The sequence below is a fragment of the Trichechus manatus genome, unplaced genomic scaffold (assembly GCF_000243295.1).
Source record: "Trichechus manatus latirostris isolate Lorelei unplaced genomic scaffold, TriManLat1.0 scaffold00038, whole genome shotgun sequence".
Lineage (NCBI taxonomy): Eukaryota > Metazoa > Chordata > Mammalia > Sirenia > Trichechidae > Trichechus > Trichechus manatus.
Window position 1 is genome coordinate 1709366 of NW_004443974.1, and position 14639 is coordinate 1724004.

Sequence of the window (14639 nt, forward strand, 5' to 3'; positions counted from 1 at the left end):
GAGGGCTGTTTCTCACTGGTTTTGAGTGGCCGTGTAGACTCTCTGGCACTGGGTCTCTTCTGCTGTGGAAACGCAACTCCCGAGCATGTCTCTTGACTGCCTCACCACTCACACATGAAGTGCTCAGGCCTGAAGGGCTCCAACTCTCGCCCAGTGAGGTCTGGCAAGTCCTTGCTGCTTTTGAATGGTCTCTCCCTTCCACTGCTACTCAGTCTGGTTCCTCAACTCTGCCTTTGATGTTCAGGGCTCCCAGGTTGCCATATATAATCGAATCACTTGTTTTTTTCGGTTTTTTGTTGTGAGAGGGTCCACTGGAAACATCTGACTAGTCCTCCATCTTGGCCCCACCTCTGGTTATTAGATTCTTGTTGGATATATGGTTTTCGAAAATTTTCTCCCAGTATGAAGTTTGTCTTTTCACTTTTTTTGTAAAGTCTTTTGATGAATAAAAGTTTTTAATTTCGATGAGTCTCGACAGTATTGCCCCTGCATTTTCTTCAAAGAACTTTTTTTTGCTTTAGTTTGCACTTTTAGATATTTAATACATTTTGAATTTGTTTTTGTGTATGGTTTTGTGAGGCATGTATTCTGTTTTATTTTTCTGCTTGTTGAAATCAAATTTTTCCAGCACCATTTATTGAGAGACTCTTCTTTCATCATTGAATGTACTTAGCACCCTTGTCAAAAATCAGTTGATCGTTGATGGGTGGATTTATTCATTCACTTTTAGTTCTATTCCACTGGTCTGTGTGTTTATTGTTATACCAGTACCAAGCTGTTTTGATTTCTGTAGCTTTATAATACGTTTTAAAATCAGGAAGTGTGAGTCCTCATACTTTGTTCTTCTCTTTCAACATTTCTTTAGCTTTGGGGCCTCTTGCCATTTCATATAAAGTTGAGAATTGGTTTTTCTATTTTTGTAAAGAAGGCTTTTGGAGTTTTGATCAGGATTGCATTGAATCTATAGATCATTTTGAGTATTATTGACGTCTTAACAATATTAAGTCTTCCAATTCATGAGCATGGAATATCTTTCCCATTTATTTAAGTCTTCGTTAATGTCTTTCAGCAGGTTTTTTTTTTTTTTTTTGTACTTTACATGATGGTTTACAGAACAAATATTTTCTCATTAAACAATTAGTACACATACTGTTTTATGACAGTAAACCCCACAACATATCAACACTTTTCCTTTCTCGAACTTGGGTTCCCTATTACCAGCTTTCCTGTCCCCTCCTGCCTTCTAGTCCTTGTCCCTGGGCTGTTGTGACCTATTAGCCTTATTTTGTTTTATGGGGCTGTCTAATCTTTGGCTGAAGGGAGTGACTTCATTACTGAGCCAAAAGGGTGTCCGGGGGCCATGCTTTTGGGGTTTCTCCAGTCTCTGTCAGGCCAGTAAGTCTGGTCTTGTTTTTTGAGTTAGAATTTTTTTTTTTTTTTTTTGTGAGTTAGAATTTTGTTCTACATTTTTCTCTAGCTCTGTCTGGGACCCTCTGTTGTGATCCCTGTCAGAGCAGTCAGTGGTGGTAGATGGGCACCATATAGTTGTACTGGACTCAGTCTGGTGGAGGACATGATAGTTGTGGTCCATTAGTCCAAAGGACTAATCTTTCCCTTGTATCTTGTTTTCTTCATTCTCCCTTGCTCCCGGAAGTGTAAGACCAGTGGAGTATCTTAGATGGCTGCTCACAGGCTTCTACGACCCCAGATGCTACCCGCCAAGGTAGAATGTAGAACGTTTTCTTTATAAACTATGTTATGCGAGTTGAGCTAGAAGTTCCCCGAGACCATGGTCGCCACAGCCCTCACTTACGCTTAAGTGGCTTACTCATAAATAAGTCAGTCACAAATGGACAAATAATTGTATGAGACCACTAGTGTAAAAACTCATGAAAAGGTTTACACACAGGAAGATTCAGTCTCAGCAGTGTTTTCTAATTTTCATTGTTTTAAGTCCTTTATGCCCCTAGTTAAATTTATTCTTAGGTATTTTATTCTTTTAGATGGTATTTTAAAATGGAATTGTTTCCTTAGTTTCCCTTTCTCATTGCTTGTGTATAGAAACCCAGATGATTTTTGTTTGTTGAGCTTGTACCCTGTACATTTGCCAGATTCAAAAGGCTTTTATTTAAATGAAAATTACTAAATTTGTCTTGTTTTCCCAAGGTGCCTTAATGTGTGAATATGGATTCCTAAAATTTTTCTTAGTTACCTTCTGTAAGATGTGTTTACATCTACCACATTTAAAGCATTAGAAGTTCTATATCCTTAGTTTCATAGAATTTTAGATATATTCAATTTACTTATCTGTTTAAGTCAATGAGAACAGAACTCCTTTAATTCAAGAGACTGTAATCTAATTTATTAATACCCTCCCTATGTAGGAGAATATTAAGAGGTAAAGGCCTTTGTCAATTATAGGCACATAGGTATACAGACACATAGAAAGTGTATAGCTTCAGTTGTGCAATTTTTGCCTTAAGTAAAGAAACGTGAGAGACACAGAAACATAGAAACTGACCACTACATATTTCAAAGAGCTGTTCTTCTTCCTGGTGTACACAAAATTCTTAATTAATTTGCAACCCTCCCCCTGCCCCCCAAAAAATAAAATAATGAGCCAGTTTTTTATCATCTCCGATTTATCAGATTATAGATCTGTCACATTGACCCACAGAAGATCAACAAGGAGTATATTAAAACCAAATTCTCAGTCATTGCTGTTACCCATGGGGAATTGCTTATTGGATAAGCAAGCCAACAACAGACAATACAATTGTAGACAGAAAAATAACTAGGAAAGAGAAAGTAAAGTTCCATTGCCGTTTGAGATTCATCTCTGGGAGCCATGGAAAGACATCTGGGCTTAAAGTGCCTGTGAGGTGTCCTCCAGCAATGCAGTTCACCCATCTCTGGCAACAGATCCACTGGACATCTCAAAAACTATTGAAGAATAACTTCATGTCTACTGCCAGTGTAAAATGAACCATATTTTATTGAACTCAGTAATGAACCTGTTAATTATTAATTAATAAGGGAAATAATAAGATATTATAACTGATTCCCATAACCTGAACTAATTACAAGAAACTGTTAGACAAACCCAAATGGAGGCACAGAATTACTGGCCTATAATTTAAAAAAACCTCAAAATTATAAAAGTCAAGCAAAGACTAAAGAACTTCCAGTCAGAAACAGACGAAAGAGACTTGACAATTAAATGCAGTACGCGAATCTGAGCTAGATCCTTCAGCTATGGACGACATTAGTAGGATCAGTGCTGAAACCTTAATGAAGTCTGAGCATTAACTGTTGGTAAGTGTGACTGTGTCCTGATTTTGGTGGTTGATGTTTATTATGCAGGAGAATATCCTTGTTGAAGAAAAGAGAAACTAAAGTATTCACGAGTGGGGAACATCAAGTTGTCAACTTACTCTCAAATGGTTCAGGAAAAAAAGTTTTGTACTGTACTTCCAAATTTTCTTATAAGTTGATGATTACTTCAAAATAAAAAAAAAAAAAGTAGTTTATGGGAGGGATACTTTTTATAGGACTAAATATTCTGTTCCTCAAGGTTTTACCATAATAGTTTTAGCATCCATTACTGAGTCTTCCTTAATCAGTTATTGCTATGGTAGTTGCAAAATGGTGATTTTTTAACTCCATCATTCCTTTTATGAGTTTGCATTCTCTTGTAAGAAAAAACTTTTCCTTATCTCCCGCTTATTCATTTATATTAGTATGGACTTGTGGGCTCTTATTTTTTCCGTGTGTCTAATCTTTTACCATCATTATTTATTCTGATGCTTAAATTGGCCCAGGTTGACTTGTGTACAAGGTGTGAGGGTCCCTACTAGCTGACCCCTTGGCAAGCCCCATTGTTCTTTGAGCGCTCCTTTACGTTCAGGATCTTTTTGCAATGAACATCTGTCCAGGCCCTAGAATTGGCCATTTCTCCAAGGAGCCAGGTTTCTTCTAGTAAACGTTCTTATATAAAAACACAACAATCACTATTAATATTTTTGTTCTAGACAGTAATGTTTAAATTGTCATTAAAAGTAGGTTTATTGTCTGTATTTGGCAGTACAGTATGTTCTCCCTTGCATTTATCAAATGAATGTTATTTAAAATTTGTTTTTGTTTACTGTTGATTAGATGAGACCAAGAATAACTGGGAGGTATCTGCACTCTGTCGGGCTACCCAGAAAGGGTTTCATAAAGTTGTGTTGAAGCATCTGAAGAGAACAAAGAACATGGCATCCGTAAGAAATCTGTTGTATTTGTCTTTACCTTTGATAATGCAGATATCAGATTCTTGCGCTCATAAAAAGTTAAAAATCTGCACTTAAAATTTTACTTTTGGATACAAATTAGAGTTATAGAAATAATTTTAATATAATTTTAGCAATAAAGATATATAAACTATAGTAACTGTTTGGTTTATTGACGATTTAAATATTGACTTCAGTTTAAATACACCACCTGTATTTAGTGGATAATAAAAGTATTAAAGTTCATCTTTCATAAGCAAGTCAGAGTACTGATATCATGAATATTAAGCATTGATTAGTTTCCTGATTTGATCTTAAGGACAGCAGTTTGTCACGTTCAATTCCTGCCAGCTAATTTTTTTGTTTTATTTTTTGGTGGTATTCTTTTCTTTCTTCTTTTCTTAATTATTTATTTTTTGTTGTAGAACATACAGCAATTCATCGGTTTCTGTATGTGCAATTCAGTGACATTGATTATATGCTTTGAGTTGTGCAATCATTTTCACCCTCCTTTTTCCTTCCCCATTAACATAAACTCACTGGCCCCTAAGGTTCCTATCTAATTTTTCAAGTTACTGTTGTCAGTTTGATCCCATATAGATAGTTCTTAAAAGAACATAATGCGCAAGGCAGATATTTGTCCTTTTGTGACTGACTTATTTCATTCAGCATAATGTCTTCAAACTCTGTCCATATTGTAGCATGTATCAAGACTTCATTTCTTTTACTGGCTGCTTACTATTCCATTGTATGTAGGTACCACATTTTGTTTATCCATTCATGTATCAATGGACAGTTAGGTTGTTTTCACCCTTTGGCTATTGTGAATAGTGCTGCAGTGAACATTAGTGTACAAGTCTCTATGGAGTCTCTACTTTCAAGTCTTTTGGTTATATGCCTAGGAGTGGAATTGCGGGGTCATATGGTAGTTCTATGTTTAGTTTTCTGAGGCAGTACCCCACTGTTTTCCACAATGGCTGCACCATTTTGCCTGCCCACTAGCAATGGATAAGGGTTCCAATTTCCCCACATCCTCGCCAACATTTGTTATTTTCTGTGTTTTTAATGTGAGCCATCCTAGTGGGAGTGAAATGGTATCTCATTGTGGTTTTGATAGCATCCCTCTGATAGCTAATGATGCTGAACATCTTTTCATGTGTTTGGTGGCCATGATTGTTCTCTTTGGTGAAATGTCTGTTCAAGTCCTTTGCTCGTTTTATGATTGGATTATATGTCTTTTTGTTGTTTAATTGTTGAAGTTTTATATATAGTTTGGTTATTAGATTCTTATCAGATACATGGTTTACAAAGGTATTCTTCCAGTCGGTAGCTTGTCTTTTCACTTTTTTGGTAAAGTCTTTTGGTGAACAAAAGTTAATTTTTATGAGGTCTGTATTGTTTTATGGTGTTTGTACCTTTGTTATTATATTAGATAATCCATTATTAAAGGCTAGGTCTGACAGCGTTGTCAGTGCATTTTCTTCTAATAATTTTATGGTTTTAAACTCATTGGGAAAAGATAATCTTTATTTAACTTTATTTCCTCACAGAGTCAAGAGGTAGATAATTAACAGTTAGCCGACATTCATAGTAAGAAATTACTGATCTCATTCATAAAAGTAAAGATCTACACATATCTAGGTTATGTAGATCTTCCAAAAGTAAAGGTCTACATAGATCTAAGAGTTTTATGGTGTTAGTTTTTCACATTCATGTCCTTAATTCATTTTTTAATCGTTTTTGTGTATGTTGTGAGGCATGGATCTGGTTTCATTTTTCTGCATGTGTAAATCCAATTTTCCCAACATCATTTATTGAAGATACTCTTCTTTCCCCATCTAACGGACTTAGTCTGGTGATAATTTCTTGAGATCTTCTTTTTTTTTTTTTAAACAATATACTATATGACTCTAATGGGGAAAAACGCTATAAATGAGAAAGTTGAGGCAGTATAGGGAAAATATCTCTTTTAGGTATGAAGTAGAAATTAGTATTTGAAAAGCTTATAATGGCTAGAACTAGTCATGCAAACCTCATGGTAAATTCTTTCCACCTTGTTATTTTTGGCAGCTTTTGTTTGAGAGACTTAAATACAACTAGAATTCGTTGTCAAAAATTTTTGTTTTATGTCATATACACAAAACAGGACAACATTATTTCAGCATGTCTCTAGTTTTGCAAATAAAGCTCCTTTACATATACGTGATCCTGATTTCCTGGGACAGTGGTTCTCAAAATGTGGACTTCTAGGCCTGCAAGACCAGAACTATTTTTACTCTGTTGCCTTTGCACTGGTGGTGTATTGATGGGTGACAGTGTTGATTCCTTAGGATTTTATTGCTTCTTGACCCTTGCCTACATGTCTTTTTACTATTTTGGGTGATCAAACAGGCAGTATGCACAAAGCAGTTCTTCTGAGTACTGAAGAACCACAGCTGTCTTGAGGAAAAGCTCTTGTGTGATGGTTTGAGTTGTGAGCTGAAGTAGCCACTTTTTCCATGAGATGCATTTTTAATTGAAAGAACAACTGACAAACAAACTCTGGTTGTTTAGATTTGGGTACTTGGCAGACGTTTTCTCTAAGATGAACAAGGAGTGAGCCTGTCACTTCAAGGAAAACATTTGGCAGTTTTTGTTGCCAATGATAAAAATTCAAGATTTTAAGGGAAAATTATAAGTTTTAGAATACTTGTGGCCATCACCATGTGTGACAGCTATTCATTCTTAAAGATTTTTCTGATAATATTGATGGTGATATTCACAAATGTGATTTTTGGATATTGTCTTAGGCTGAGTTCCCTAGAAAAGCAAAACCAGTGAAGCATATGTATATATATGTGTATATATATATGTATATATAAAACCGTTGCTGTCGAGTTGATTTGGACTCGTGTATATATAGATATATATACACACACACATACGTGCATATATATATGTATGTATGTATACATATCTATAGGAAACCCTGGTGGCATAGTGGTTAAGAGCTACGGCTGCTAACGAAAAGGTCAGCAGTTCGAATCCACCAGGCAATCCTTGGAAACCTTATGGGGCAGTTCTGCTTCATCCTGTAGGGTCCCTATGAGTTGCAATTGACTTGATGGCAGCGGGGTTTTATATATGTATATATAGAGAGGGAGAGACAGATTTATCTCAAGGAAAGGCACACATGGTTGTAGACGCTGGCAAGTTCCAAGTTTGTGGGTCAGGCATCAGGCTGGAGGCGTCTCCTGACTCAACTTAGCTGCAGGGGCTGATGAACCCAAGATTGGCAGACAGTATAGCAGGCATCTGGCTCAAGTCCCAAGAACTGGAGTTCAGATGATGATGAGCTGGATGCAGGATCCAGAGCAAGCAAGCTTTGCCAGAATGACCATATTTATATTGCATGCAGGCCACACCCTCAAGGAAGCTCCCCTTATAACTGATTTGACTGATTACATCAGATCAAATTATGGAGGATGACTACGTCATTTCATAACAGCCAGATTACATTAATACATTATACATTAATACATTATACATTACATTAATACATAATTACATAACTGCCAAACCACTGAGAATCATGTTCCAGCCAAGCTGACATACAACCTTAATGATTGCAGATATATAATGAATTTTGTCAGCATTTAGAAGATATGCATAACTCAGTGAACCAATATTTTCAAATGACCAATACATGTGGTTACCAAATCATGCATGGGTAAGAAATCCATTCAAAATGCAAGACAGACCAATGTATTTTAATGTAATAGAATGTACAGAATTCATTGGTATGGCTTCATATTCCATGGTAAATTATTTTTAAGAAACTACCACTTATTTATAGTATCAAAGAAGAATAACTGCACTTATCTAGAACAACCACTAAAACACCCCTACCTTTTCCACACATGTCTGTGTGAGACCTCGACAACGTATCATACTAGCTGTCTTCTAGTGAGCCAGCCAATGGAGGGATTTGCACAGCTCTAGAACAATGCCCCTCTTCTGAGTTTTTTTGTTTTGGAAAATAATATTTTTTCTAAAATTATGTCATTTTTTTTACATGTTGTGGGTTTAGTATTTTTAAAGAAAATAATAGCTGTTTTTATAATTTCTAAGTTTTTATTTTTTATATAATAAATATTGATAAATACAACCCTGGTAAACAGAAGCTCTTTCAGGGCCCTCAGTATTTTTTAAGAGTGTAAATGAATCCTGCCAAAAAGTTTGGGAACCACGGGCCTAGGAAATACACATCTAACTGCAAAGTTGGATTTGACTTTTTTCATGAATTTGCAATAATATTAACAGCACTACTGTGTAGGATGCAATTAACCATCAGGAGACATTCACAATAGAATGGGTAGCAAAGTAGGCTTTTTTTTTCCTCTCATAATTCTCTTTAATTTTAACCCAATTATATGTCTGTAATTATTCACATTTACAGAATGAAGCATTATCTTTAGAAGCAATAAGAATTAAAGTGGTACAAATGCTTGGACGTCTAGGAGGACAAATAAACAGAAATCTTATAACAGGTAAACTTTTCTTTAAAATAAATTATCCCCTGTAGGTGTATTTGGGGGAGCCACTGGGTGGTACAAACAGTTAAGCGCTTAACTACTAACTGAAAGTTTGGCAGTTCGAACCCACCCAGAAGCACCTTGGAAGACGGGCCTGGTGATCTGCTTCCAAAAGGTAACAGCCTTGAAAACCCTATGTAGCAGTTCTACTGTGCAACACATAGGATCACCATGAGTAGAAATTGACTTGACAGCAACAGACAACAATAATAGATATATTTGTACTTTAATTTGAACTTTAATATTTGTATAGATCATGGTATATTCTGATATTTACTCCTATATGTGATTTACATATTTTCAAACAAGATTATAAAGAATAATATTTTGTCTAATGAAAATACTTTGACTGCACCCATACAATCTGAATAATTTAGTACATCAGTAGAGAAAATGTTCTAGTTTGATTCCGTTAATAAGCATGTTTTCCATTTTGAAATAGAACTCTTCTATATTAAACATTGTGTTGGGGAAATTGAAAGTTAATCTACTTTTTAAAACTTGATATTCTTACTATTTGGATATTTTTAGATTGTTTTTGATGAGAATTAATGTTTTTGATTAGTAAATGTTTTCACTTTTGAAATTTGATATTAAATATACTAGTGATTTTTTGGTTATTTAGGAACTTAGAGCCTATATTGGGAAAATAAATGTTTTAAAGAGAAAGTTTTTAATAAAATTTTGCTTGTTTATCATTTTTTCCACAAAATACATTAACTTTCAATTACTGTTTTTACGCAAATAATGCATGCCTTCTACGTTTATTTGCCAACCGTGCCCTCTCATGGTGTATTTTCATTAGTGTGCTATGCTAATTTTTCTTTACAACAACAAGTAAAAAATTGTCATAGCGGTGACTATGGAAATACCTCTTGGGGAGGGCGCGATTGGCAAACAAATGTAGAAGGTGTGCATTATTTGTGTAAAATGTGGTAAATTGGAAATCAAACACCCCAGACTGTTAGACTTGCTTAAAAGTAATTTTACTTTAAATTAAATTCAGGAATAGTATATTAGGGATTTCTAATGTAGTTACATGTCTGAAGCAAAAGTGAAGCAGAAAGGAAATACGAGTAAAGTGCTTAGTAATAGACTCTGGTTTGACTAATAAAATATAGAGCAGCTGATCTTAGAAGGATTTTCAGTAAAACAATACTCTTGTTAAATCTTTTTTTTTTTTTTTTTTTGACAGCTGCATCCTCAGATGAAATGATGAAGAGATGTGTAGCATGGGACAGAGAAAAGAGGCTCAGTTTTGCAATGCCATTTGTAGAAATGAAGCCTGTTGTTTATCTGGATGTCTTTTTGCCTCGGGTCACAGAATTAGCTTTGTTAGCTGGTGACAGACAGACTAAAGTACTTTTTATTTTTCATTTCACTCACTACTTAGAGTCTGTTGTTTTCAAAACAAATTTTTTGTAAAACATATTTGTTAGGAAACAGATAATCTGTTTTAGCCATTCTAATATCATTAATTTTGTAGTTTCTGAAACATAGTAATTAGAAAACTGCTTTATTCACTTTCAGAATTAAGTGTCATTGGCAAATGAAAGTTAGACATAAATAATCTTAATAGATGTAAGACAAAACCGTAATATGCCAAAAACTCTTCATAATAGAATAGGGCATTTAAAAGTGACTTTTGGTCTGTGCTCAATTATCCCCTCAACCTGAGAGGTTAGAAACAAGGTAATTTCACTTTTTTATATTAATTTGTAAATTTCCAAAGTTGCTTCATATTCCTTATGAATATATTATTCCAGATGTCCAAAGCTTTAGAATATGAATTATTAACTCTTAAAAGTGAACAGAAGCATTACTTTTATACAAGAAGTGCTGTTTTCATTTAATTTGTATTTGAGATCCATGATAGTTGCCTACTATAAAAATTTTCTTTTGAACTTATTAAAGGGCTAAGTTGAGTAGCTCTGTTGAACTTGTGGCCTCTTCCAGATTGCAGCATGTGAACTTTTACATAGTTTGGTTATGTTTATGTTGGGAAAGTCCACTCAGATACCTGAAGGTGACCGCGGCTCTCCACCCATGTACCAGCTGTATAAGCAGACTTTCCCTGTACTACTGCGACTTGCGTGTGATGTAGATCTGGTAAGTGAGATTGTAAAGATGCAATATTTGCAAAACTTTAAATAAGTTCAGTCTAATTTAGTTATCAAACTTTGCTACATGTTGACATCACCTGGGCAGGGGAGGCGCGGGGGTGGGATTTTATAAAAAAGTACTGAAGCCTGCTCTGTCTTTAGCATTTAACATGGTGCTTAGCACATGGAAGGCCGCCAGAAGTACTTGTTAGCCAGCACCATTTATTATTCAGTAGAGTTTAGTCGATACTGTAAGATAAGAACACGATAGAAACCAAACCCTTTGCTGTTGAGTTGATTCCAACTCATAGCGACCCTATAGGACAGAGTAGAACTGCCACATAGGGTTTCCCAGGAGCGGCTTGGTGGATTCGAACTGCTGACCTTTTGGTTAGCAGCTGAGCTTTTAACCAGTGTGCCACCAAGGCTCCAAGAACACAATAGATAGATAAAAAGGAAAAAAAGTTTATTATTTATAAATATTATTTTTCTTTTAATCTGGAAAGCCCAAGAGTATCAACTGATAAACTCTAAGAATTAATAAGGGAGAAAGCTGATGAATTACAAAATAGAAATAAAACACTGGCATTCTCATATAACACTATTGACCACTTGAAAAACACATCTACAAAGATCTCATTCATAATAACATAAAAAAATTATAAAATGTCTAGGAGTCAACTTCAGAGTGCCAGGCAAACATATATTTATGACTATAAGAGAAGATGAATATACTATGTACCTGAATTAGAAGAATCAATATTAAAGGGATGTCAGTCTTCCCAAGTTAATTGAGAAGTTTGGCATAATTCCAGTAAAATTCCCAGAATTAGTTTTTGAATTTAAAATATGATTAATTTGAAGGTATAATTGCTTGAACCTAAGCAAGAAAAATGTTGAAAGAGTAGAGTAATGAAGGAAGACTTGCCCTAACAGATGTCAAAAAGAAGCCACATTAATTGTAACAGGGTTGAAGTCGTGCACAGATAGATCAGTGGGAGGGTCTAGTTGGGAAGTAGCTCGATGTGTATGTTTAAAAATGATATATATGGTAGGATAGGGGACCATTTTCAGTTAATGGGAAATGAGTGGTTCATTTAATAAATAGTATTAGGTGAATTGGAGTCCCTGGGTGTTACAAGTGGTTAACACACTCAACTGCTAGCAGAAAGGTTGGCGGTTCAAGTCCATCCAGATGCACCTCAGAAGAAAGGCCTGACAATCTACTTCTGAAAAAGCTGCCATTGAAAACCCTATGGAGTGCAGTTCTACTCGACACCCATGGGGTTGCCATGAGTTGGTATCAACTAAAGCATAACTGGTGTTAAACGAATTGACTAACATGGAAAAGTGAATTCTAAGAGCATTAAAAAGATTTAGATTTAGCCATTTGTTTAATAAATATGTTAAAGGATTATGTAAGAATATATAGCATATCTATCTCTATTATCTTTCTGTCTCTGTCTCTGTCTGGGTATGTGTGTATCTTTGGATTAGAATGTGTTTTTTCATGATGTAAGTTACATATTCTCAACATAAACACGTCAGTTAACATAAAAACATGTAATGAAAACTGAATTTCCACATCATCACCTCTTTCCCACCCTTACTTAGTACCCTTTGGAAAAAATTTGTTGAATATACTCCCAGATCTTCGTAAAAACTTATAAATGTGTATAGACATTTTCTTTTATTCTACTAAAAGTAGGATCATAGAATTCAAACACATTTTCTTTTGTGTAAAAAATGTGATTTCTGCTACTTAGATGGGTTTTGTTAATATTACATCATAGACATCCTTCCATGTTTTTACATAAAGTTTACGTGAAAGGGAGACTTTCCTACAAGATATTGAAGGCAGACACATAAAAGAAAAATGTTAATTTGTTGGTAGTTTTGACTTCATAAATGTTTAAAACTACCAAATCACATAAAAAACACAATTTTTTTTTTCTGTGCTTAAACCTTTTTTTGCGTTCTTATAGTGGTGGTCTTATACAATATTTGTCCTTTTGCGACTGACTAATTTCATTCAGCATAGTGCCTTCCAGATTCATCCATGTTATGAGATGTTTCATGGATTCATCGTTGTTCTGTATCTTTGTGTAGTGTTCAGTTGTGTGAATATACCATAATGTGTTTGTCCATTCGTACGTTGATGGGCACCTAGGTTGTTTCCATCTTTTTGCTATTGTGAACAGTGTTGCCATGAACATCTGTGTGCATATGTCTATTCATGTGATGGCTTTTCTTTCTCTAGGATATATTCCAAGGAGTGGGATTGCTGGATCGTATGGTACTTCTATTTCTAGCTTTTTATGGAAGCACCAAATCGATTTCCAAAGTAGTTGTACCATTTTACATTCCCACCAACAGTGTATAAGTGTTCCAGTCTCTCCACAACCTCTCCAACATTTATTATTTTGTGTTTTTTGGATTAATGCTTGCCTTGTTGGGATGAGATGGTATCTCATTGTAGTTTTGATTTGCATTTCACTAATGCCTAATGATTTGTTAGCCACCTGAATGTCTACATACGTGAGGTGCCTGTTCATATCCTTTGCCTATTTTTCAATTGGGTTATTTGTCTTTCTGTTGTTGAGGTTTTGCAGTATCTTGTAGATTTTAGAGATTAAATTCTGATCAGATTTGTTGTCATGAAAAATTTTTTCCAATCTGTAGGTTGTCTTTGAACTCTTGGTGAAGTCTTTTGACGAGCATAACTGATTTTTTAAGAGCTCCCAGTTATCTAGTTTCTTTTCTGGTGTTTGTGCATTGTTAGTTATGTTTTGTATTCTGTTTATGCCATGTGTTAGGACTCCTAATGTTGTCCCTATTTTTCTTCTATAATATTTATTGTTTTTGATTTTATATTTAGGTTTTCAATCCATTTTCAGTTAGTTTTTGTGCATGTTGTGAGGTGTGAGTCTTGTTTTATTTTTTTTTCAGGTGGATATCCAGTTATGCTAGCACCATTTGTTAGAGACTATCTTTTCCCCATTTTTCTAAATTTATGGTTCTGTTTTATTATTGTATGAGTTGTTGTTCTTATTAAATTTTTTTATTGTTGTACTTTAAGTGAAAGGTTACACTTTAAGTTAGTCTCTCACTCAAAAATTTATAGATACATTTTTATGTGACTCTAATTGCTCTCCCTATACTGTGACGGCACACTCCTCCATTCCACCCCAGATTTCCCGTGTCCCTTCTACGAGCTACTGACTCTCTCTGCTTTCTCATCTCACCTCCAGACAGCAGCTGCACATTTAGTCTCATGTATTTACTTGAGCTAAGAAGCACATTCTTCGGAAGTATCATTTTATGTCCCATACTCCAGTCTAATCTTTGTCTGAAGAGTTTGCCTCGGGAATGGCTTTATTTCTGGGTTGACAGAGAATCTGGGGGCCATGCTTTTTGGGGATCCTCCAGGCTCAGTCTGACCATTAAGTCTGGTCTTTTTACTAAAATTTGAATTCTGCACCCCCACTTTTCTCCTGCTCCATCCGGGATTCTCTGTTGTGTTCCATGTCAGGGCGGTCATTAGTGGTAGCCAGGCACCATCTAGTTCTTCTCGTCTCAGGCTGATGAAGTCTGTGATTTATGGATCTCAGGCTGATGAAGTCTGTGATTTATGTGGCCCTTTCTGTCTCTTGGGCTAATACTTCCTTTGTGTCTTTGGTGTTCTTCATGTT

General features: G+C 35.3%; 1 protein-coding gene across 3 annotated transcripts in view; it reads left to right on the top strand.

Moving 5' to 3' along the window:
- Positions 1-14639, top strand: part of PRKDC (protein kinase, DNA-activated, catalytic subunit) — a 362155-nt gene that overhangs the window by 88724 nt on the left and 258792 nt on the right. For all 3 annotated transcript variants that reach the window (XR_002823982.1, XM_023730648.1, XM_004375604.2), the window contains 4 exons: positions 4156-4262; positions 8710-8800; positions 10041-10204; positions 10802-10954. Coding sequence is in view for 2 of the 3 variants with exons in the window: in XM_023730648.1 (XP_023586416.1) it covers positions 4156-4262; positions 8710-8800; positions 10041-10204; positions 10802-10954 (515 nt within the window). In the remaining variant the exon portion in view is untranslated. The remainder of the gene's footprint in view (positions 1-4155; positions 4263-8709; positions 8801-10040; positions 10205-10801; positions 10955-14639) is intronic.